The sequence below is a fragment of the Trachypithecus francoisi genome, unplaced genomic scaffold, assembly GCF_009764315.1.
Source record: "Trachypithecus francoisi isolate TF-2019V2 unplaced genomic scaffold, Tfra_2.0 Lachesis_group0, whole genome shotgun sequence".
Lineage (NCBI taxonomy): Eukaryota > Metazoa > Chordata > Mammalia > Primates > Cercopithecidae > Trachypithecus > Trachypithecus francoisi.
In genome coordinates this window covers 62,513,392-62,538,069 of record NW_022681453.1, presented here as the reverse complement: position 1 = coordinate 62,538,069, position 24,678 = coordinate 62,513,392, and the positions used below count along the sequence as shown (strand labels likewise).

Genomic DNA, 24,678 nt, shown 5'->3' with positions numbered 1-24,678 from the left:
CGTGATGTCCCTGAAGTTTCCATTTAAAAATGTTGACCTCATAGAAGTAGCGAGTAGATTGATGGTGAACGTGGACTGGGGAGCGAGTGTGTGGAGGGGTGGCAGAGGGAAGAAATGGGGGCTTGTCGGTCAAAAGACCACAGTCTCAGTAGGAAAGGAGGAAGGGGTTTTGATATCTAGTGCACAGCAGGGTGACCAGAGTCAATGGGAATGTATTGCATATGGAAAACACCTGAGAGAGTCCATGTTGAATCCCTGCATTCAGAATGGAGAAAATAAAGGCCCCGAGGTTCAAGAACATTAAAAACCTTGTGACAGGTTGACCATGTGTAGATTCCAACAGCTGTGGGTGAGAGCTAGGCAAGATGACGACGCTGCCATGTGCCCAACACACCTGGCCCAGAGGCATTCAGCAGAGGACACAGGTGTCCAAGCTGCTGCCAGGGTCAATGAACAAGATTCAAAAGTCAAGAGGGCATCTGGCAACCCTGTGGCCTTCAATGGCCTATCCAAAGCTACGGGTGAGCTAAAGGACAGCCTGGAGTCTCCTGAAGAACTGAGGGCCCCTCCGCCCCACCTGGCACAGGGCACCATCTCTTCCTCCTGTCTGTCCCCTTCTTCCTCTGTCCTGCCATCTTCCCCTTCCTCCCTACTCAGCTCCCTGCAATCCTCTCTCCACCTTTCCAAGGTAGACACAACTTGCTGCTCTCCTGAGGTCCCACTAAGATTGTGGCTTCTGGTTCCCACACCTCTGTGACTTGATTTCCCTGGCCCCCTCCTTCATTTCCTTTCTGTTTGTCCCAGCCCCACCCCCAAGTCCCTCTCTGCCAGCTCCCTGTCTGCCATTCCTAATTCCTTCATCCTGATTCCTTTTCTGCTACATTTTCTCTAGCTAAGTCATCTTTTATTTACTTGCTAATAATCTATCCCTTGGTTCCCTGGTTGTCTGTCTTACGCAACGTGGAATGATGAAAACCTAGAAACTAGAATCTAACTCCCAGCCCTAGACAGGACTCAGTTTTTGTGAAAGGGAGGAAAAAAACAAAAACAAAAACAAAACACAAAAGCAAACCTCAGCAAACCAAAACCTAGTCTAGAGCCTGATACAAGTGTCACTCAAAACATACTTCCTTTCTTTTTTCTTTCTTTCCTTCCTTCCTTCCTTCCTTCCTTCTTTTTTTTGGGACACAGTCTCACTCTGTCTCCCAGGCTGGAGTGCAGTAGCGTGATCTCAGCTCACTGCAACCTCCACCTCTTGGGTTAAAGCAATTCTCCAGCTCTTCCTACAGCCATGCGAGTGAGGAGAACCTCACATCTTAAATCTGACTGCTTGACCTATGCCTCGTTTTGTTTACTTTCAGAAGTTAGAAAAAAACTTCCTCATTACCAAGAAGAGAAGAGCTTTAAGTTAGGAAAAATGTGTACAGTGCCATTGAAACCGAGGCATCCTTTCATTCATATTCACTTTGCACTTATTATTTTATGTAAGCCCTAAGGGTGGACCTGTGGCCAGAGAGATAACTTTTATTCAAGAAATAAGAGTTCCTAGAGGTCAGTAACGGACTAGGCTGCCTCTGTAGGTAGAGAGCTCCCTGTCTCTGGAGGCATTTGAGCAGAAGCTGGAAAGACTCAAGGTGGGATTCCAGTATGGGTGTCAAGTTTCTCCAGGAGACCTCTGAGCCCCTGTTGAATCTTAAAATGCTGCGATTCTAGGAGTGCCTCCGCAGTTCTGTTTTACAGGTGGCCACAGGGGAGCTCGGGCACTCTCCCTCTCTGGATTGTGGACTGGCCCCTGGCCTGGATGAGTGGCACAGAGTGCCCATTGCAGGCAGGACCCAGGATGAGTCTCCACTATGGCAAGCAGCAGCCCATGCAGCAGGCCATGTGAACTGCCATTGTCCAGAAGTTTCCTTACATGGAGGCACCCTGCCCACTGGGGTCTCCACTTCCCCTCATTCTGGGCTTGTGCCAAAGATCCTCGCAACTCTAAATGGAAATCGGCCGTGGTTCCTCTGGACTCCTCCGAAGCCTGCGGGTAGAATTTTCCAGGGAGCGTTGACGTTAGAGGCAGATCCTGGTGGCTTCTCACAGGCGGCTGTGTCTGAGGGACGTCTACATGTGGCTATGCCTTTTTCCAGCTGCTGAGGAGCAGCACAGAGACAAACAAGCCCCCGACACTCCCCAGTTAGCTCACAGTTTCCTCCCTATTGATATACATTCAGGACGCAAGGATGGCTCACGGGCGTGCTGGCTTCGGAGCGTCTCTGGGGGGCTCTCTGGGGCTCATGAAGCAGGGATCCTGTGGAGGTTTTTATGTCCACACAATGGTCATGGGCTGTGCAGGGTTGTGATGAATTCTGCTCACCCAGCCCCAAAACACTCTGTAGGGGCCTTTATTTTGTTTTTGGCTGGTTTGTACATGGAGCTTTATGTGATTTAAACCTAGAGTTTCCTTCTTCTCAACAATTCTTTACATTTCAATCAAGTCCTCTAGGTGGAACCCATGCAATAATCAGAGCAGGGGAAGGAGCCTAGTAGGCACTTTACGCTTTTCATTAACCTATGCACTCAGCGACGCTGGAGGGCCTGTCATGTGCCAGATGCTATGCTGGGTGCTGTAGATTTGGCAGGGACTGAGGCCGGTGGCCCTGCTCCTATGAGGCATGGCTTCGTCTTTCCATCTCCTGGGTCCCGTGAGGCACAGCCAGTCATGGGGCCCGTGTTTAGGTGAGGACACACGTCCAGGATGAGGGGGAAGTTGGTGGAAGCTATGGGCCTTGAAGTCAGGTGCATCCTCGTTTTCCCTGAGACTGATCTGTGGACATGATGCATGTCCCCAGCCATTGCCCTCGGGGAGGTCACAGGGCTGGCCAGGTCCCTGCGTAAAGTTTCATTCAGCACCCAATCACAGTGCCTGTGATTTTCACATTAGCTTGGGTCCTCCTCTTCGAGCCATGACGGGGGGTAATCAGGGACACAGACCATGACACTCTTGCATGGCACAGCCTGGCCCATCACACAACATTGATGGGTCATTGACATGGGCAGGCTTCAGGAAACAGACATTGATGGGTCCAGTGACATTCAGAAATATCCTCAGGGTCCCTTCTCCCCCGCAGTTGCCACCTGTCAGGGACAAGTCTGAAATGCAATCAGGACCCCAGGAAGTGGGGGCTGAGATGATGTGTGCAGAGTCTTGGGGCCTGGCAAGCTCCAGGCCATGTGACAGTTTCAGCCCCCACATGCACAGAGTTGCCTCTGGCTGCACTCACAGCATCTTAATGAGCAATGACGCATTTGTCATCTCCCACTCGATGACAGGACTTTCCCCTTGGCTCAGTGTTTCCCGATGTTCTCAGGTGGCACCTTTAACACTCAGAAATTATAATTCATTCTGGGCATGGGTCACCACCACCTCCTTCCCCTCGTAAATGTTCTCCCATGTGTCAATCAGGAAGCAGGTGGGTCCAGAACACATGGAGAGGCCAGGTGGTATGAGCCGCATACGCAGTGTAGAGTTAAGAGTGGGTGCAGGTCCCCACTCTGCCACCAGCTAGTGACCAAGTGTCCTCAGTTCCCCAAGCCTCCAGAGTTGCCTGGTGAGGACTTCCTTAAAGCATCACTGTGAGGCACTGTGAGGCCCAGTGAGCCACTGTGCACCATCCCGAGGGGCAGGCCAGGCTCCGTGGGCTCCAGAGATGGTGGCTGGATGCCTATCCCCTGGGAAGTCAAGTGGAAGAGCAATTGATTTCCCCACTGCCATTTTAATGTGTCTTTAAAATGTGCAAAATGGTTCTGAAAGAGAAGAAAATGAGCAAAAACCCTTCCCTGCGTTACCCTGTGTGGGGCTCCTTAGTGGGTGCACCATGGAATTTCTTCACATTGTGAAGGATCTACCCACTCCTGACAGCAGTAACTTTTGCAGGAGTTTGAAGTCGGAGTCTCAAACTGGGTTCTCAAAGAAAGTTCTCATTACTCTCCTTAATCTTTCAATGGGTTTTCTTTGGGGGAATTATTTAATTTTTTGCTGGGGCTGGTGAATCAGCCCCAGCAAAACAAGAACTGGTGGCTCCTGGACCCCATTCCTCAGCCCATATTTGACACTAGGCTCATGTGGTGATGGCTCAGATCACATAGCTACTGTTTTGGAGTATAAGCATGACGTCCACTTTGTGATCTTTATTCATCTACTGTAAGTCATTGTATGGAATAACCCAGGCATGCTGCATCTGTATTGATGTACCCTGAATAGGTGGTATGTGCAGCTCAGGTTAGCTTGTTGATCTCCTGTGCCCCCAGCCAGTTATGGGCTTGGGCCTTTCTCAGCTTGGTCTTTGCCTTTGGCCACTCTCCCTCCTCCCCTCCCCGCAATTCCATTTTGGCTCCAAGAGGCATCCAGCTCCGTTCCCCTGGGAAGTAGAGAGTTGGAAAGGAGCCTAAGCTGGGAGTTAAGAGTATCTGGTTCTATCCCCAGTTCTGCCTTTTCAAAGCCACACCTCTATCCTGTCATCTGGGCCTGTTTCCTCATCTGTATATTGAAGAGGTTGGACTAGAATCAGCATTTGCCAAATAGGTGAGGGTCCATGAGGTTTGCAGGTGATTTTCAGAATTTCCAAGGCTTGACAAAGCTGGTTTTACTCTGTAAAGTCAAGCAGGCTGGAGCACCAGCTTCCATGACCTTATCCAGAATTACTCAGAGCAGTGGCCCTGGAGCTCATCCAATCAAGACATGCACGGGGGGACCAGTCTGGGCCAGATGCTGGGCTGAGTCCTGAGGGTATGTGAGTGCTGGGGACAGCCTGGAGAGGAAGGCCAAGTGCACTGCAGGCCCCATCAACAATGATGGCCTGCAGCAGGTCCAGCCCCCGGGAGAGGGGAGCAGAGGCACTGAAACCACTGACCTGGATGAGGCAAGAGTGTTCTGAGGAAGAACACTGGACCTGGGCCTGAAGGATGACTTGGAGCCAGCAGGTGGAGGCTGGGGAAAGAGCCCTAGGTCTTTAAGGGGGCTTCGAGCCCCAGAGGCAGGCAGACAGAAGGTAGCTGGCTGTATGAGTGGGAGAGAAGGCCTGTGTAACTGGAGCATAAGCATGGTGGGGGAGTGTGATGTGTGTGGAAACTGGAGAGGAGGCAGGGGCCAGACCACACCAGGGTTTACAGGGCATTCTAAGGCTTTGGGCTCATTCTCAGAGCACTGGGCAGCTGTTGAAGGGTTTTCATCTGGGTGAGAAATTATCCTATTTGGTTTTCTCTTTTGGGTCAGAGACCTGATTTTGTGTGTGTGTGTTTGTAGGTTCTTGATATTGAAACTAGCTTTGCAAACCCTGAAGTGCTTACTTTAAAAACCCCTGCTACTCACCCCATGAATATGAGACCACAAACAGCAAGCAACAAAGCTAGGCCCAGATAGAGGAGTGGGGCAGCTGGCTGGACTCGCTCACTAGCTCCATGACCTGTTCCTTCCTGCCCAGCTCCAATACCACCTGGATGAAATACACGCCTAAGCAATAAGGCAAGTTGCATGCAGTCCATCAAACAGACACATTACGTGTGTGAATCCTGTGCAGCATGAGAGGGTGATTCTGATGCACTTTTTTAGGGGAGAAAGTCCTGAAGACAGAATCCCTAAAAGTGGGTAGATGGCCAGGTGCAGTGGCTCACGCCTGCAATCCCAGCACTTTGGGAGGCTGAGGCAAGTAGATAAGGAGGTCAGGAGATCGAGCCCATCCTGGCTAACACAGTGAAAGCCCATCTCTACTAAAAATTAGCCGGGCATGGTGGCACGTACCTGTAGTCCCAGCTACTCAGGAGGCTGAGGCAGAGTTGCTTGAACCTGGGAGGCGGAGATTGCAGTGACCTGAGATCACGCCACTGCACTCCAGCCTGGGTGACAGAGTGAGACTCCATCTCAAAAAAAAGTGGGTAGACAGAAAATGATTAAAGTGGGGGCTCTTAGGCTGGGGCAAGTGGATTGCCTGAGCTCAGTAGTTCAAGACCAGCCTCGGCAACACGGTGAAACCCCATCTCTACTAAAATACAAAAAAATTAGCTGGGAGTGGTCCCAGCTACTTGGGAGGCTGGGGCAGGAGAATTGCTTGAACCTGGGAGGCAGCAGCTGCAGTGAGCCAAGATCGTGCCACTGTACTCCAGCCTGGGTGGCAGAGCAAGACTGGATCTCCAAAATAAAAAATAAAAAATAATGGGGTTCTTGCCTTGAGCCCAGGAGTTCGAGGTTGCAGTGTGCTGTGATGATGCCACTGTACTCCAGTCTAAGTGACAGAGCTAGACCCTGTCTCTAAAAAAATGAAATAAAAAAATAAAAACAAGGATCTATTTTAGCCACAGTGGCATACACCTGTCATCCCAGCTGCTGCTCTGGAGGCTGAGTCGGGAGGATGGCTTGAGTCCAGGAGTTTGAGGCTGCAGTGAGCTGTGGTGCTACCACTGCACTCCAGCCTCAGAGACAGAGCAAGACCCTGTCTCTTAAAAAAATAATAAATAAATGTTAAAAGGGTCTTTGGCAGTGAAAAGGCTGGAAAATCCTAACTCTGGTTTGTTCATTCACTCACACCTTTGCTGTCACTGCTTCACACACAGCTGGGGCTGTTGATCAGATACAGAGTTGAGCGAGATGCATGGAGCTTACACTGGGGTGACCTCGTGGGCTGCTCCCAGGTTCTGCGATTCAGTCTGTTCTGGTTGGAACTTCTCACGGACAGCTGCCGCTGAAAAGTAGCTGTCTTGTTTCTGCCAGTCCCTGTCTTGCAGTTTCACAGAAGACCTCACGGGGTGCTTCTCTACCGCCAGGGCTGCAGCAGCAGGTGGCCAGCTCAGGACGTGGCATCCTGGGACTGCATTCTCACTCTGCCCCCAAGTTCCTGCACATCCCAAGGTTGCTGACTGCCCCTCTTGGATCAGCTTCCATTTTCTTCTCTTTGTAAAATGTGCAAGGTGGAGATCAATGTTCAGTGAGATCTAGCGCAGCACTGACATGTTATATCTCAAGCCCATCTCCTGGCCAGCAGTGGGGCTCGTGATGAGAGGTGGGCAGGGCACTATTTGTGGTAGGATTTCCCTTGTCCACTGCTTTCCAGTGCTGGCCTGGTGGGCTCTGCCAGTGGGGTGATAGGCTGGTGCTGAGGGCGAGGCACTGCTCAGGGACCTGAGCAGAGGGGGGCTATGCATGTAATCTACCACCCACCCCTCCACCCCGGCCCCGAACCTTGCAGGTGCACCCTTTGCTCCCTGGCTCGTCTACCATCATGACCCATGACTTGTGCCTCGTCTTCCCGTCCCTGGCCAAGGCTGTTGTTTACGTGTCAGACATTCAGGAGCTGTATGTCCGTGTGGTTGACAAGATCAGTGGAAGCTTCATGACAGGGCCCCCTCAGCAGACCTGCAGGAACTGAGAGTGAGGGGGCTGTGGGATGTTTCCTATGGCCTTCGCTTTTGCTCCTGGAGTCTGCATCCCTTCCCCCGTGAGCTTGCAAAGCTGTCTTCTATCTTCTTCACTCTATGTTGATGATGCAGAGTCCCTCCAATAAGGGACTTCTTCATCCCAGGTGACATCTCCATAAGGCTTGGCAGTAAATCCTGCTGGAAGTTGCCTCTAAATTAGCCGTGACCTGGGAATTCTTGTCTTTTAGCTAGTGTAGGTTATTAACCAGCCAGGCACACGTCTTGCTGAGCATGGATTTCCCCCTGAAAATACAGGTTTTGGGTTCTCTGGAGTTTCAGTGGCAAATCAGTACAACTCACCCATGCCAAGCACCACTGCAAAAAAGGACAAGGAATAGATCTTGTTTTATCTTTCACATCAATAGGGAAATTTTACTACTCCAAATATCTGAGGTGACTGAAGCTGGGCTTCCAGAGGGCTGTGGTTGTGATCCCGAGTGGATAGAAAGGCTGGTAATTAAAAGGGCATACTAGGCTCCTTAAGAAGCTATTATGCTCTACCCAGCAACCACACACTGAGAACTGCTGATCCAAGGGGAGGGTTCCAGCTGCATGAAAGGTCCTTGTTTTCACTTCTCAGGAAGTGGAGCACAGTCACAAACAGCAGAATACGCCCTAAAGAACCAGAGAGCCTTGGCCGTGCCTGGGAGGCAGCCCCCAGGACCCTGGGGCCCACGCATGGGTCACTGCTCACAGAGGGGCGATGTCCCCACCCTGACTTTTCCTCTCACGAAACATGTAAGTCATACTCGATGCTGTGGGTTCAGGGCACTGCAGTTCCTTCTCTCCTCTATCTCAAATGGTCCTTCCCCCACTCGGGCTGACTCCGAGGAAGGCAACAGTGCTTATCGGGGTCATGATGGAGGTGAGAGCTGAGAGGCCACATCATGCTCCAGCCCCAGTGTGGGCCACTGCATGGCAGCCCCGGCCCCTGGCACACTGCCTCTGTCCCAGCACGTGGTGACTGTGTAGAGGTGGAAGCCATCAGCACCGGGGCCCTGGTTCCATCTGGGAGAGACACAGGCTGGCTGGCACAGTAGGCACTGATGCACTGCTGTTTCCTCCCCACTCAGGTCACCTCTGAGGGCAGCCCCCAGCCTCAGTCCAACATCCTTTTCTCCATCAGCAATGAGAACATTGCGCTGGTGAGCACTGCCAGGCTGGTACGAGGCCTCACCATGGGGCAGGGCACTGTGTCTGGGCTTGTGCAGGTGGTGGATGCAGAGACTGGCAAGGTGGTCATCATCTCTCAGGTAACAGACGTGCTCTTGGAGACTGGCACTATCCGAACTCCCCAGGACAGCCAGCTCTGGTGATAGGCCACTGCTTCCCAGAGCAGCTATGCCTGAGACAAAGGCCTCTTTACTGTGTTTGAGTTCTACCTCTGAGGACCACCTCTCTCCAAGGGTGCTGCTTCTGCCCCCTGGGTCTGCAGTCCCTCCCAGGGCCCCCTGTGCAGGACAGCCCTGCTGACATGGGAGCACCCAGACCCCCAGAGGTTGCTCTTCTCCAGGCTGAGTCTCCCAGTCTTTCCAGCTGCTCCTTACAGGACAAGGTCGTCAGCAACCCCCGGCCCCAAAGGGCCCTCCCACTAGAGGGTAGGGCAATCGTGGTGAGGGCAGGTGCTGCTCTAAGCACTCTGCCTTCATGTCCTTCAGTCCTCTTGGTACCCTGTGCATTTTCCTGCTGTCCCCTTTGATGATGAGGAGACTGAGGGACTAGCTAAAGGCCCACAGCCACCATGTGCCAGTTCTGGGATTGGGCCCAGGGACGCCTAGCATCAGAGCTCTCGGGCCTTTTTTTGGTCACTCGAATCTGGGCTTGAGCATGTGCTGATAGTAGAGAAGGGATGCTGTGGGCTGAGCATGTGCTGATAATAGAGAAGGGATGCTGTGGGCTGAGCATGCCTTCTGGGTGCATTGTATGTCTCCAGAATAGTGCGGTGTATGTGTGGTGAATTAAAAAATTGCACTTCAGCCCTGGAGTTGTATTTCCAGGTGGGAGAAAAACCTGGATCATCTGCTAGCATCTTCTACACCAGCCGACGTTAAGTCATCTTCCCAGTCTCTGTGCAGGGTGGAGGACTTTCCGAATTGCTTTTCTGAGCTGGCAGTGAAGGTAGGAGGCCAAGTTAGGACAGTCTTCTCCCCGGAGGGTCTCCCTGCCCCACTTTGGTGGGATTGACTCAAGCAGATGAAAGTTGGTGTCTGGAGAGTCTGACAACTTCCCTGCTTTGTGAGGGGTGGGTCTCCTTTGGTCCTCTGGAGAGGAGGTGAGAAACCATTTCCACCTTCTGACCAAGGCTCAGGGCTAAAATTGGGGCCTTTGCATTCTTCGTAACCTCCTTCGCCAGCAGTGACTTACAGAAGCATCTCAGGGAAGGTTGCTTTGGGGTTCCGCTCACAGCTGGGCCAGAAACTTGGTCTGTAAGAAGAGCCTTCTGTGATGTTTAATGCAACTGTGGACAGAAACCTGTTTCAGAATCAGTCATCCCATTCTTCATGAGAACTAGGTCCCCTGGAAGCAGTCCGTGCAGTCCTGAGTGTAGAGCATGTAAACACAGCGCCCCAGGAGCTGGAGAGTGAACTGCCCTAGAGGGGGTGCAGGGAAGTCCTTGTTTTCAGAGGCTGACTTTGATCCGCCATTGAGTTCAGTGATTTACTCCTTTTCCCAGCATTTTCCGTGCCTGTCCAAGTATCCCCGTTAAGCCACAAAGTCTGAATCGCAGAGGTGGATGCCCAGATCCAATGTGTGTCGATTTCCAAGACAAAGTCTTGGGGATGTTAAAAACTGTCCTGGGAACGTGGCAGGGTTCAGATTGGCTTCCCAGAGTGTCACATGCAGGACTGTGACTTACAGACGGGAGGCCTGGGTTTGCTTTTTTGTTTATTTGTTTTGTTTTGTTTTGTTTCTCTAAAAAGGATTGCAGCCTCAGGAACTGGTTCATTTTCCAGTAGCTAAAAGGGTAGCTGGCTGGAAATTTAGCCAGAGGGGCCCAGACCACTGAGTATCCCTCCTCTTTGTTGTCTGACTTTGCTGGCATTCTCCCCTCTGGGTCCCCCATCTGGTGGGTTGGGGAGGTACTGGGGAAAGGCCCTGGTGGCCCTTGGCAGGTGGAGGGGCTGCATCATCAGCCCCATCTGAAAGGCATCTTCTTGAGCCCAGCCAGGCAAGGGCTTCGCCTGCAGGCCCCGTGTCCTTGCTTGGAATGTGATTCTGGTCAGATGCTTCCAGTTCCATCTGTCCAATCCAGGTCACACGAGCAGCACCCCAAGGCCACAGGGAGGGCCAAGACTAGCAGGAGGAGACTGAGCAGAAGGATAAGTGAAAGGAGGGGGATGAGTGCTTATCAAGCACCTGCTATGTGTCAGGCATTAGCCCAGGTCATGAGGCACAGAATGTGGGCTCAGCATGAGTACATGGCAAAGAGTCTAAGAGGTTTAATCACGTCAGTTCCACATTAGTCAGCAGCACTAGAAAGAAGCCAGGAGAGTTAGATTAATAGGAGTATGGAGTTGAGAATGAAGGAGGTTATAAGGTCTGCTCTAATCAGATTCCACTGGACTCCTGCATTTGTCCCTGTACTCTGTTTAGTCAGATACAGGCAAGCTGGATTTGGGTTTGGGAGGGTCTGGAGACCTGTCGCTTGAGGGCAGCCTGGCCTAGAGAAGAGCAGACCCCAGTCCCTGGCCCCAAGTCTGAAGTGCTGACCTGGAGCAGCTGGATGAGACGGGGTGGCAGCCTCAGAGCACTGGGCTGGGACCTGCGGGGCCATGGGAGAGGCAGTGGCTGGCTCATGCAGGGTGAGCCACCCACTAAACCAGGCCTCTCTTGGCAGAGGAGCACGGTGCTGCGCATCCTGAGGGGCCTTCTCACCACAGCCTCTGATCTGCAGCCTCCTTCCCTTGAGGGGTCGCATTCCTGGCCAGCACAGCGTCCTAGCACCCCACGCCTGAGTGCCATGCTCTTTCCCCAGGACCTCGTTCAGGTGAAGGTGCCGCTGCTTGGGGCCATGAGGATCTGTGCCCCCTTCACGCGGATGAGGACGAGCACTCAGGTGAGGGGACCTCCTGGGCTCTGAATCCGGGTTGCCAAAGAGCCACTGCTGGAACCCCGTCCTCGAGCTACAGCACTTCTCCACCTCCTCCGTCTGCCCAGCCTGGGTATCTACGGGCACAGTGGCAGCTTCCCGCCCACCCCTACCCAGAGAGACACCCTCCTGCAGCCACTGAAGAAGGCCTGCTTCCTGCTAGCCTATCACCTTCCCACACCTCAGATAGCACCAGGCGCCTAACAGGAGCGCGGTGACCGTAGCACTTACTCCACTTCATGCTGTCTTGGACATTAATCCGTTTGGTGTTCATAGCAGCCCTGGGAGGCTGGTGTCAGAACCATCTCCATATCGCAGATGAACAAATGAACACACAGAAAGCTTAAGATTCATGCCAGGGCCACACAGCTAGGAAGTGGCAGCACTAGCAGTAGACTGGGCAGCTTGGCGCAGCACCTGCTGTGGCCTTTTGCCGTCTCACCTCCACTTGTGCCCTCAGCAGACTCTCAGCAAATAGAGACTGATGGAGCCAGAGACCCCACCCTTGTGTTCCCTGTGAGCAGGGACCCCAGCTAGATTAGGAGAGAGGGGCCCGGAAAAACCAGCACTGTGGGGCAGGGCAAGCTGTGCTGCTGGGGAACACACACCCTTCTAGACCTCCAGGGACTTCTTCCAGAAATGGGTCTCTTGACCATGGGGGGGCACAGCCCGCTGCAAGAGAGGGACAGCATGGGAAAAACAGTCCCGCCTCTGGTTTGACTGGTATTTCATCAAAATTCCCAAACGTGTGCCGTGTCCTTCTCTAGTTGGGGAAGAACTGGGTACATCTCCTACTGCTTGAAGGAGGCAGCACAGCTTCTGGGGGCATTCCTAGTGCTGGGACCCCGCTGGTCACCAGGCCTGACTTCTCCCCACCGATGTCCATCTATATCACCCGGATCACCAACCACCAAAACCCTTTCTCCTTTGGCAATGCCATGCCAGGCCTGACCTTCCACTGGTCTGTCACCAAGTGGGGCATCCTGGACCTCCAAGGGCAGCACCACAAGGTAGGCAACCACCCACCAAGAGCTCACCTCCCACCCCTGTCCCAGGCCAGCACCCTGAGAGACAGGGACTTCCCACAGGAAGTCCCCACCCTCACACCCAGAGAGGCCCTTTCTGTCCTCTCCCAAGGCTCAATGGGACTCCCTTCAACTAAAGGCTAACCACACAGACAGGGTGGATAGGTTCCTCTCCTAACAGAAGTGGCCATGTTGGGAAGTCACAAAAGTCCTGGGAGGTCAGAATCTGCAGCTTCTGACCGTTTTCTGAGATGATGTCTGGCAGCCCTCAGTTTCCCCTGGCTTATCCCAGAGGCCAAACTCCCCTTCCCTTAGCACAGCGAGGGGCCCTGGCTCCTCCTGAGATGTCAGAGCTGGAAGGTGCCAGGGAGAACCTACTAAGTCCCTCTTTGTGTTAAGCAACGCCAGAAACGGGAAGGGACTTGCCCAGGGTTGCCCAGCAAACCAGTGGGGAAATGGGACTGGACACCAGCCCCTGTAACTCCAGGTTCAAGCCCAGGTGGACCTTGGGCACACAGGACCCAAGCGGAGGATGGGTTGAAAGGTCGCTTCCTGCCCGCTTCAGAGACAGTGGGGATGGAGGCTAGGGTAGAGGCCCAGGCCTGGGAATGGAGTTTCCCAAAGGCTGTCTGAAGCTTGTCTAGTGTAGGATGAATGCCTCCCGACTCCACTCAGTGGGAACAGGGTCCTGTCCCCAGTGCCTGGGGGCTCTCCCAGATTACTCTAATGGAACACAGGCAGTGAGACTTGTTAACAGATATCCCAAAATAGAGCCATCTGTGGGTACACACTGCAAAACCCAGCATCGCTCTGGTGACCTACACGCACTGAAGGCTGTGGTACGTCCTGTCATGAAGACCCCTGGCTTGCGCCGGTTGGCCCAGTGTTTTCCAAATGCACATTGTGAGATGCAAGCAGGGCAGGGCCCGTGTGCCTTTGATGGGGGGACCATGTCTGTGAGACCTGGCCCTGGGAAGCTTTCAGTCTTCGGGGGAGTGATGGCAGCTCATTGCAGTGGGGTGAGCATCCATGTGCACTGGGTGCTGTGAGAGCTCAGAGCTGGGGCTGAACGAAGTCTTCACAGAGGAGTCATGTTTGAGGATGAGAGGAACTGGCAAAAGCCTGGAGGTGGGAACTCACTTGACATGTGGCAAAAGTAGCAAGGAATTCTGAACTTAGGGTCTGGGGTGCCCCTTCACGCAGCGAGAGACTGGAGCTCACTGTGTCCCAGTGGTCGTTAATGTAATCATCTGTGTTTATTTAACAAACATGCACAGAGCACCCGACAGAGGCTGAGGTGCCCTTGCGCACTTTCCAATAGTGCCGTGTCCAGTCCTCAGGTGAGGCCTGTGGGGCAGGGGCCACAGGGGCTGCTGCCTGCTGATGTCCCTGAGATGGGGAGGAGCTGGGAGGGAGGGAGTCAGACCAGTTTCCTCTTGGACAATCACAAGTTAGTTCAGATGATATTAACCACAGGCCCAGGGCTCAGGCCCAAGGGGCGTCTACCTGGTCTGATCAGAGGCCAGTGGGGGACTCAGGGCACAGCTTTACCTGCCAGTGAGTGACTGCCCCTGAGCCAGGCTGGGCGGCCGAGGAGGCAGCAGCCCTGAGGGGCCTTAGAGAGGGGACTTACACAGGTGGTGGACACATCTGGAGTCTTGCAGAGAAGGGGCCTGGAGTTCCCAGGTAAGTGTTGCCACCATGGGCTCAGGGAGCCACCAGGGCCCCGGAGCACCTCCGTGACCCAGGATCAGATCTGAGCCGACCTCATGAGGCTGATCATCTGCTGGACTGACTCCTCGCCAGGTCCCTGTGTGTGTCTATGTGGATCCTGCAAGAACATGGCCAGACAGAGCCAGCCAGAGGGGCCTGGGAGGTGGAACGGGGGTTGTTCTGAGACGGCGGCAGTGAGGAGCAGGGTGTCTCCATGAGAGGAAGGTGGTGCCTTGCCCAGGCTCAGTCCTGGCACAGTTACTCTGAGCAAGACCCTGGCACTGGAGTTGTGTGTGCTGCCCTCCGAGCTCACATTCTAGCAGGTAAAGTTCTCTCTCACTGGGCATGGAGGGAGAAGCTTGTGTTTCCAGGCTCCTTGAAGGAGCTCCCATTAGGCTGCACGAACATGAGCCTGCTTGCCTTTTCTCATCACATCTCTGACCTTTTCCTTTTTTTAATTTTTTAAAATTTTTTATTTTTTTCACACGGGGTCTTGCTCTATTGCCCAGGCTGGAGCATAGTAGTGATCACAGCTCACTGTACCCTCGAACTCCTGGGTTTAAGCGATCCTCCCAGCTCAGCCTCCTGAATAGCTGGGACTACAGGTTTGTGCCATTACACTTGGCTGTTTTGTAAATTTTTTGTAGAGACGAGATCTCACTATTTTGAGTCATGCTAATTTCAAACTCCTGGCCTCAAGCGATCCTCCCACCTCAGCCTCCCAAAGTGTTAGGATTACAGGTGTGAACCACTGCACCTGACCTCTACCTATTGTTAGTTATTTGTGTCTTTCCTCTTTATATCTACATCAGTTTTCACCATAGAGTTGTCTATATTACTCATTCTTTTCAAAGGAAGTTTTTTATTTGATTAAATTCACTTTTGCTTTCTAATTCACACATTTGTACTTTTACCTTTGTTAGTTCCTTTGTTTTATTTTCTTGGAGTCATTTTGCATTTTTTCCTATTCCTTAAATTGAATATTCGGTTTATCTCCTGTTTCCTTTTATAAAATAAACATTAATTTTGCAAAAATAATACATGTTTATCTTTTTTTCAAATAACTCAAGCGACACGTAACAGTTGAAGGGTTGGGAAGCCGACGTAGGTGAATCACCTGAAGTTAGGAGTTCGAGACCAGTCTGGCCAACATGGCGAAACCTTGTCTGCACTAAAAATACAAAATAATAATAATAATAATAATAAATAGCCAGGCGTGGTGGTGGCGGTGGCCTGTAATCCCAACTACTCAGGAGGCTGAGGCAAGAGAATTGCTTGAACCCTGGAGTTGGAGGTTGCAGTGAGCCGAGATCACATCATTGCACTCCACCCTGGGCGACAGAGCAGGACTCCATCTTAAAAAAAAAGCTGAAGGGGACAAAGCAAAATATAAGGTAATGATCATCTCAGAGTCTCGCAAGAATGATTTATTGTCAATGTATGATGATCATTATTCCAGATATCTCTCTAAACATTTGAATAGATAGAATATAGAGAGATACTGTTTTACAAAATATGGTCATGCTAATTGTAAAATAAAACATAAATTAAATTTTAAGAAAAAAGGCTAAAGTAAAACTGTAGGAATTATTCATTCAAAATTTTCAGACTTTTTTTTCAAAAAAGATGTTAGTTCCTCAAATATCTCTTTAAAAAAAAATGATTATGAAACAATGAAATTGAAGTCATTATTATTAACAAGTTCCAATTTTCAACTGTATGTTTTCACTTCGTGGTAAGAAAAATAAAAAAATTAGAACACTTATACTGTCTCCTACCTCTCACTCATGATTTTGTACATTTTATCATTTTTTTTTACATTGTCAGCCTCTGTAATATTAGTATTCTTCTTGGTAACCATACTTCTCACAATTTAGTTTTACTTGTTGAAGTGAATATTTAAGTAGGTTTAATGTCAAACACTAATCTTCTTCTCATGGCTTTTGCATTTATGAATTTTAATATTTTAATCACTTCTTTGTTGCTTAGTTCGAATTGTTCCAAGTACATTTTTTTCAAAAAGGATCATGGTTGTTGTCTGCCCTGAGCTTTTTCATGCTTGAGAAGGTCTACCTGGTACATACATATATACATGAACGGTTTAGCTAACTGTAACATTCCTGGTTCATACTTTCATTCTGAGCTTTGTACATTTCCCTCTCTCTCTTCTGGAATGGGATATGGAGATGGACAATTCTGAGAACAAATTTTCACCTTGTATTGTGTATTAGCTATTTATTGCTGCATAACAAATTATCCCAAAACTGGGCAGCTAAAAACAATACATACTTATTATCCCACAGTTTCTGTGGGTCACAAATCTGGAAACAGTTTAGCTAGATGATACCGGCTTGGAGTCTCTGTGAGGTTGCGGCTAAGCTGACAAATGGGGCTGCAGCCACCTGAGGCTCACCTAGGGCTGATGGATTTTCTTCCAGGCCCACTCAGATCCTTGTGACATGGGCTTTTGGGGGGTCTTCATGGCGGGTTACTCCCTTGATGAGTGACTGAAGAGACAGAGAGAGAGAGACAGACAGAGAGAGAGAGAACCCATTCTAGAATCCACATACTTTTATAACCTAACTTCAGAAGTGACATACCATCACCGTCACTTCCTGCTGCCTTTTGTCACCTACAGATAAACCACTAAGTCCAGCCCACATTCAAGGCGAGAGGAAGTAAGCACCACCTCAACCACAGAAGAACAGAAAGAAGTTGTGAGCATATCTTTAAGACAACCACATACCAGGAACTGCTTTTCTGTGGTATAGATAACTATCTTTTTTAAAATTTACCCTTGACATTTGGAGACTTCATCCAGTTACGTCTGAGTTGCAAATTCAGGTATATCTCTAAAATAATTTTCTTTGATTACATCTTCACATATTGTTTTCATTTTACTTATTCTTTCTTCTTTTTCAGGAAAACCAATGATATGTTGGATTTTCTTTGCTTTCATATTTAATATATCTGTAATTATTGTTATAACTATATTGTTTTCAATTAATTTTTTTCATTAACTTGTGTTTCTTCTAGCTTATTTACCACGTCCCTAACTGTGTTTTTAGTTGTGTTTATTCCATGTGCTTCAGTATATAACTATTTGTATATAGATTTACTGCAGAGCACAAAAGCACATAAAAACAGCAAATATATTCTATATGCAAACAGCTATATATAGTTGCTGCTTTTAATGTGGTCTTGTGCTCTGTATTATTTTTGCTTTTTATTTCTTTTCTAGGCTCTTCCCCTTTCTCTTAATCATCTAATCACATTCTGTGGGCTTATTATCTCTTTTTTAAAACTTTATACTTTTTCTTGAGCTTCCTGCTATTTTTTAAAAGACCAATCATGGGGATGTTTTTCTTTTTTCATGTCAAACAGGTAATGTGCTGAAGTTGTAACAAGGTTTAAGGGAGGCACATCTCATATATGAGTGTGAAAATCCAATCGTCACACTTATGAACCACAAAAGGATCTAGATAGTTTTTCTAGCTTTTCTGAAATTATAAAGAATTGTTTGTGTAAATTCTTTCAGTGTCTAGTTGGATGCTGAAATTCATCCATGATGTGTGCACTTCATCTGCAGTGTGCCTGCAAGCTAATTTCTTCATCCCCTTTTTTCCTTTTTTTTTTGAAATGGAAGTCTTGCTACATTGCCCAGGCTGGTTTCCAACTCCTGGGCTCAAATTATTTTATATTTCCGCCTCAGCCTCCTGAGTAGCTGGGACTACAGGTGTGCAACTCCATGCCCAGATCCTCATCCCTTTTTGGTAGCATTTTTGTATACATCTCAAATGCTACCAATGAGTGTCATGGATTCAGATGGGCAATTAAATTCACAGTCACAATCATCTTTAGTTTAATATGCCATGCTGATAGCTCCACAGAAGGACACAGCACAGGGGCTTCAGCACTCATTACCTCTTAATCTGACTGGAGGTTCCAACATCAACCCAGGCGCACAACTTACTACATTCCCTTACCCACACGGGACAAGAGCAGCTGCAAGACTAAATGCTCGTGGGCAAACTTGACACAAAAGCATCCCCTCAGTTTCTCACTAGTTTTTTCTATTATTCTGATCATATAGGCCCAACCCTGATGCCCACTCACAGCTCGCCATTCAGGTGTGAGCCCATGGACGAAGGAGGAACAGAAAAGAAAGTGCACACAACAGGACATGTGTATCCACCCCTGTAATTTCCAAGGAAATAGCACTGAGAGAGGAGGCTTGAGGTAATTTTCCCAGATAGGCCACAGTCAGTCCAGGTCTGGTCTCAACCATTTGCTCACAGAACCCTTGCTGGCTTTTTCTAAGCATCACTGTTTCCTTAGGATTTCTCTTGTCCAACCAGAAACCTCTGTGGCCAGTGGCGCCTTTGCCCGAGTTTTGCTCGGGCCTGCTGGGCTCATTCCTCCCACTCAGCCCAGCAGGCTGCACTCAGCTCACTCTACCAGTCCAGATCCCCACCTGCCAAGGGTGATCCAGGCTTGGAGTGGCAAGAGGCATGTGAGTGAGTGAGTGTGGGGTCTGGCCACTGCCCATAGCCAGGCATGCCAGCTGCTGTGGCAGGGTGGGTAGCTCCAGGCGCTAGCACAGGTGACTGCTCCATGCAAAACTGCAGCTGGATCAGATGTACCACAAACAGCTTCTGCTGTGGGTACCCGCGTCTGGACAAGAGAAACATAGCAGTGCCCAGAAGCCAGGAGCTGCAGAGCCCCAAAGAGGGTGTCACAGCCCTTGCTTGGGAAGCCTGTAGGTCTGGGCTCCCCAAAGAGCCACAGCTCTTCTCTCTATCTTGTCGCCTGCAATGTGGCAAGCAGCGGGGGGCATGTTTCAGCCCTGTCAGTCCCACCAGTCAGTGGGTCCTGAGTTCTTGTTCCATGTCCAAGAAGAACAAGATACATGGACAACTGGAGGGTGAGCAAGGTGGAGAGGAGTTTTATTGAGCAACAGAACTGCTCTCAGGAGACCAAAGTGGGTAACTCCCTTCGGCAGGCAGGTTATTCTGATGAGTGTCCAGCTCTCAAGTGGAAAGGAGACCTGTAGTGGGTAGCTCCTTTCCACAGGCAGGTCGTCCTGACAAGTACCTGAGCCTGGATTAGTCTGGAGTTTTTACGGGCTTAGAAGGGAGGAAGTGCATGCTGATTGGCCCATGGGTGGCCATGGGTAAGCCTGGAAAAAGTACCATAAGTTCTCACTCTGGGCTGCAGCCTCCATCCAAAACTGGTAGCCCAGGCCCCAGGCTTCAGGTCATCCCTGACTTGAAGGTGGGGTTTCACTGGGGACCTGTCCCTTCCTGCAGACAGGAACCTGTCTGCCATTAACATGCCATCCATGGCACCCAGACTGTCCACACCGAGAGGTGCCCAGAGACATGCCAAGCTGCCCTCAGCGCCCCCACCCCCACCCCACCAGCCCCCTTCAGTGCTTGTCAGTGCCCAAAGTCTGGAGGTGGCTGAGGCAGCAGGGGGCTGGTGTGTCAGCACCAACCTGAGTGCACTCACACCCAACTGGGTTATGACAGTACCCAGGCTTGGCCATAATTTTCCACCCTAGAGCAAGTGCTGGGAGCAGGGAGAGCCCAGGGAGCAGGAGCACTATCAAGCCTACAGGGGCAGGGAGCTTCCTGGGCCCCTGAGAGCACAGGGATGCTGGGGTCTGGAGCCACAGTTGGGCTGCTGCAGCTACACCTGAGAGCTTGGGCTCCTGCCCCACCAACTCAGTAGGGGGCAGGGTTCTCACCTGTTTCCAGCTTCCACTGGCTGTGTGTCTCCTGCTGCAGCTGGCATCCTCCCAGCAGCTGCTCCAGATGGGCTGTTGCTACCATCAATCCCCTCTCTGAAGAGGTACATCTAATGGCCATTAGGATAGGGTTGATGACTGCTCTTCAACAGCTTCTTGCTGACAGGGGGCGCTGTTTCGGGGAAAACGGCAGCCAGATCTGTCTCAGAGGCTTATCTAAGGATATCTGGTAAAAAGAGAGCAAATTGTCCAAGGCTCCAGTTGCATGACCGCTTGGAATTTGATGGCCTCTAGGTGAGAAGAAACAAATTTTACAAGGAGGTTAAGTATGCTGAGAACAACATTTGGGCCTTGATAGGTTTTATCTTTACCAAGGTGGAAGGCTTGGTGGAGGATTTTAAGAACTTTCCATTGACTGGAGGCTGGTAAATGAAGCTTGCTGTCCTCTGATTGCAGCCATCCTGAGGACTGAAGGGCATATCCCCAAAAGGTGGACCGTTCTATCTCCACAGAAGAATACTGGGGTTTCATTTCTTTTATGGAGCCCTCCCAGATTGGAGGGGCCTCAAGTGGATCAGAAATCTGGGGCCCTCTTGCTACTGGCTTAGCTGCTTCATCTGCCAACTTGTTTCCCTCAGCAATTTCATCTGTCCCTTTTTGGTGGCTTTACAATGTATTACTCCACTTCCCATGGAAGGAAGTCTGAGGATAATAGTCTATTGACTTCCTGATGGTATTTAATGGGAGACCCTTTGGCTGTGAGAAAGTCTCTCTCTTTCCAGATGGTGGCATGGGCGTGGAGGACTAGGAAAGTATACTTAAAATCAGTATAAATGTTAAGTTGTTTCCCCTTGCTTAATTCAAGCTCCTTTGTGAGGGCAATTAGCTTAGCTAGTTGAGCACTTGTGCCCGAGGAGAGAGGCATGCTCTCGATAATGTCATTCAGGGTGACTTCTGCATACCCGGCCTTACGGATCCCTTGCTTTACAAAGGAACTTCCAACCATAGAGTTCAGTCTGGGTTCTCTAAGGGGGTTTCTTTGAGGTCCTCTCTGGCCACATAGCTTTGCACTGCTTTCTGTTCGCAGTCATGTTCAAGCTCCCCAGCCTCCTCTGAAAGGAAGGTGACTGGGTTTAGGGAGGGACAGATTCTTAACTGAACACAGATCCCTCTAATAGCAGAACTTGATATTTGAGGAGGCAGTTGGCTGTTAGCCAAAGACTTCCCTCAGAAGACAGCAGTCCTGCCACATTTTGTGGGGTATAAACAGGTAAGTTATTCCCCCATGATAAACTTAGCAGCCTCTGGTACCAGCAAAGCTACCACTGCAACTGCCGGGCTGCAGGGCTGCACCTTGGGATTGGGTTGGAACTCCCAGGGTTATTCCCTTCCTTTATGAGACATAATGATTGAACATTTCCCCAGTGGGAAGACTAAGGACTGGTGCCTCAAGCAAGGGTTGTTTTAACTTGTCAAAGGCCCTGTTAGCCTCTGGTTCCCAAGTTAGGGAGTGGGTCTTAGCTGCCTGAGTTTCCTTTATAAGGTGATATAAGGGACAAGCTATTTCACCATACCCAGGTATCTATAACCTGTAGAATTCTGTAATGCCTAAAAATCCCCTCAATTATTTGAGGTTTGGGGAGAGGGGAAAGGAGGAGATAGTCTTAATCCTTTCTTTGCCTAGTGCCTTGGTCCCCTCTGACAAGACTAGACCTAGGTACTTCACTGCAGTCTGACAGGACTGAGCCTTAGATTTGGAGACCTTGTATCTTCTGTTAGCCAGAAAAATTAAGAACAGCCTTACTACCCTCCTGAGAGATTTCCTCAGTTGGGGTACAGAGAGAATGACATCTACATATTGTAAAACCTTAACCTGAGGATAAAGGAACTCAGAGAGATCTTTTTACAATGCCTGTCCAAACAGGCTGTCTCAGAATCCCTGAGGTAGCACTGTTCAGGTTAGCTGGGTGGACTGGATGAGGGATCCTTAAACGCAAACAAATACTGGGAGTTGGGGTGTAATGGTATGCAGAAAAATACATCCTTTAGGTTCAGAACTCTGAACCATTAATTCCTTCAGGTATTTAAGAGTGTAGGCATTGGGAACCACCAGATGAATTGGAACCACAGCCTCATTAATGAGGCTGAGGTCCTAAACTAGTCTCCATACCCCATTGGGTTTCTGTACTCCCAATATTGGGATACTACAAGGGCTACTGCAGGATTTGAGGAGGCCCTACATCCTCAAGTTATTGATGATGGCTTCTAGTCTTTTCCTAATTTCTGGTTTCAGGAGATATTGTCTTTGGATATGGAAGGAGGTAGGATCCTTAAAGTGGATCCAGACCAGTGTGATGGTTGTGGCTCAGTCAATTTTCCCTTGAGTTGCTCAAACTTCTGGGATAGTACTGGTCTCCACTAGGAGGAGACAAAGTGTTTGTCCTGGAGCCATAAGGATGGTGGTTCCCATACAAGCAAAAATATCCCTGCCCAACAGATGAGCTGGGCTTTCAGGCATGATTAAAAAGGCGTGAGTAAACAAGAGGTCTCCCCAACTACAACTAAGGGGTTGGGGAAAACATAGGGTTAAAGGTTTTCCTGAGATGTCCCTCATGGATGTGCTAAGAGAAGAGGGGGCCCTGGATTGGAGAGGAGAATTGAAAGGCTTATTCTGGTTTCCAGAAGGAGGCTCACCTTCCTCCCTTTGGCTTCCAGAATCACCTGGGCTCTTGAATGGTAATGGCAATCTGAACCACCCGCCGAATCCAGGGAGAGGAGCCCCAGGACCTGTCAGTCCTGGTGGGCCATTTGGGAGACTGGTTCTGGACCCAGTGACTTCGATCTCCAGGGATAGTCTAACCTACAGTGGTCCCCATTGCAAATTGGACAGTGTCAGCATGACTTCCTCCTGCTGTAGGGACAGTCCTCCCTAAAGTGCCCTGGCTTGTCACATTTGTAGCAGTTAGCAGGTGCATCTCAGGGACCCTAGGGTTTGTGAGCCTGCAAGGAGGCCATTAGAACCTTTGCCTTTTTCTTGTATCTCCTTTCTCTTTTTTGAGTTTCTTCCTCATCCCTATTGTAAAAGACTGAGTTTGCCACTTTCAGGAGATTCTCTAAAGTACTATCAGGTCATATAACCTGTTTCTGGAGCTTCCTCCTGCTATCAGGGGCTGCCTATGTGATAAACTTATCCTTCAGGATCAGTTGTCCCTTGACTTAATCAGGAGATAGAGGTAAGCTTTACCAAGACCTCTTTGAGCCTTTCTAGGAAGGCAGTGGGATTCTCGTCTAATCCCTGGTCTATCATGGATAGTTTGGAGTAATTGAGAGGCTTGGTTCTAGTCCTTCGTAAGCCCTCCAGTATGCATATCTGAAAGTGTTTTCTCCTCCATTCTCCCATTTCATCATAAATTGGTGTCCCATTTACAGTCCTCCAATGGTACTGCTATTCTTTCAATTGGATAAGGCTTATCCCCTTCCTGGGCACTAGATGAGATATGAAGCTCATACCTCAAATTCTCTGCCACTTGCAGGGTGGCCTCTTTTCCAGCGGTAGTCAGGGTCTAATTCAAAAGTAACAAATATCCTTCCAGAAGAGTTTGAATACTTAGGTTAAATTCTGGGAAGCCTCTATACACCTGTCAGGGTCATCTGAAAACTTGCCAAGACTCCTCTTAATTTGCCTTAAGTCCTGTAGTGAAAAGAAGACCTGGACCTTAATGGGGCCATATTCATCAGGCATCTGTTGTAGGGGCAAGAGTGAGACTGAGACTTACCTAAAATGAGAATTTCTAGGATGGGGCAAGCTTGGAAGAGAAGCTGGATGAAGAGGAGCAGAGGGAGTTGACTACCAAACTGGAGTTATCTCTGGGGTTTGCTTCCCTAGTTTCCTGGGATTTTCCCTTGCAGTCTCTCCTAAGATGACCACTAGAAGGGCTGAATAAATCCTACAATGTTGGCAAAGGTCAAGATTACCCTGCAAGGCAAAGAAAGCCTGTACATAAGGGACTTTGGACCATTTGCCCTCATGTTTACAGAAAAGGTACAGCTGCAGAATGGTATTGAAATTAATTCTTCCTTCCTGAGACCATGCTTCTCCTTACTGAGACCATGCTTCTCCTTCCTGCAGAACGTAATTCAACCACACCTTCATGCAAAGGGATATGAGTCGCTTTTTCTCCAGAGTCTGAGGGTGAAAGGAGCCTCAGTGATTCAGGATGCACTCTAGAGGAGTGGAGGCTGAAGATGATTGGTTACCATCTGGAAAAGAAGACAGAGGATGAAAAAGGCATTTTTTTCTTTCTCCAGGGTCTGATGGTCAAAGAGTCCCAGTGATTCAGGATGCACTCAAGAGGAATGCAGGTTGAAGATGGTTGGTTATCCATCTGGAAATAGGTGAAAAAGGCATCCCTTTGTTCCTTTCTCTTTCCAGCAAATACCTGAGGTATGTGAGGGAGATTTAAAAAAAGGTGCTCCCTTATTTCTTCTGACCTTATATCCCCAAGTTCCAGTGACCTTTGCAGGTGCCAACCATGGGTGCAAGTGCGACTTTCACCCATGAAGAAGGAAGGCATAGCCAGCAGGAATATTCACACTCACCTGTGTGCTGCTTAAGCCTCCCACTGTCGGTAACCTTTGAGTTC

General features: G+C 49.7%; 1 protein-coding gene, 1 long non-coding RNA gene and 1 other non-coding gene across 3 annotated transcripts; 2 read left to right on the top strand and 1 right to left on the bottom strand.

The window, feature by feature from the left end:
* The first annotated feature begins 8,485 nt into the window (after positions 1-8,485).
* On the top strand, positions 8,486-12,717 carry LOC117078206 (nuclear pore membrane glycoprotein 210-like). The gene is made up of 3 exons (XM_033201705.1): positions 8,486-8,711; positions 11,435-11,515; positions 12,316-12,717. The coding sequence occupies exons 1-3, from the start codon at positions 8,505-8,507 to the stop codon at positions 12,715-12,717; spliced, it is 690 nt and encodes a 229-aa protein (XP_033057596.1). The 5' UTR covers positions 8,486-8,504.
* An 857-nt stretch (positions 12,718-13,574) lies between these two features.
* LOC117076580 lies at positions 13,575-24,473 on the top strand. The gene is made up of 3 exons (XR_004434416.1): positions 13,575-13,701; positions 16,925-17,130; positions 24,344-24,473. It is a non-coding gene; the product is annotated as an uncharacterized LOC117076580 (long non-coding RNA).
* LOC117084717 lies at positions 17,661-17,764 on the bottom strand. Its single transcript, XR_004437618.1, has one exon. It is a non-coding gene; the product is annotated as a small nucleolar RNA U13 (small nucleolar RNA).
* Positions 24,474-24,678: the final 205 nt, after the last annotated feature.

Excerpts from the sequence above, each read along its gene's own strand:
- LOC117078206 (XM_033201705.1), top strand. The coding sequence starts at position 8,505 with ATGCACTGCTGTTTCCTCCCCACTCAGGTCACCTCTGAGGGCAGCCCC. Across the intron at positions 8,712-11,434 it reads AGGTGGTCATCATCTCTCAG|GACCTCGTTCAGGTGAAGGT; the intron begins GTAACAGACGTG and ends CTCTTTCCCCAG. Across the intron at positions 11,516-12,315 it reads GGATGAGGACGAGCACTCAG|TTGGGGAAGAACTGGGTACA; the intron begins GTGAGGGGACCT and ends GTCCTTCTCTAG.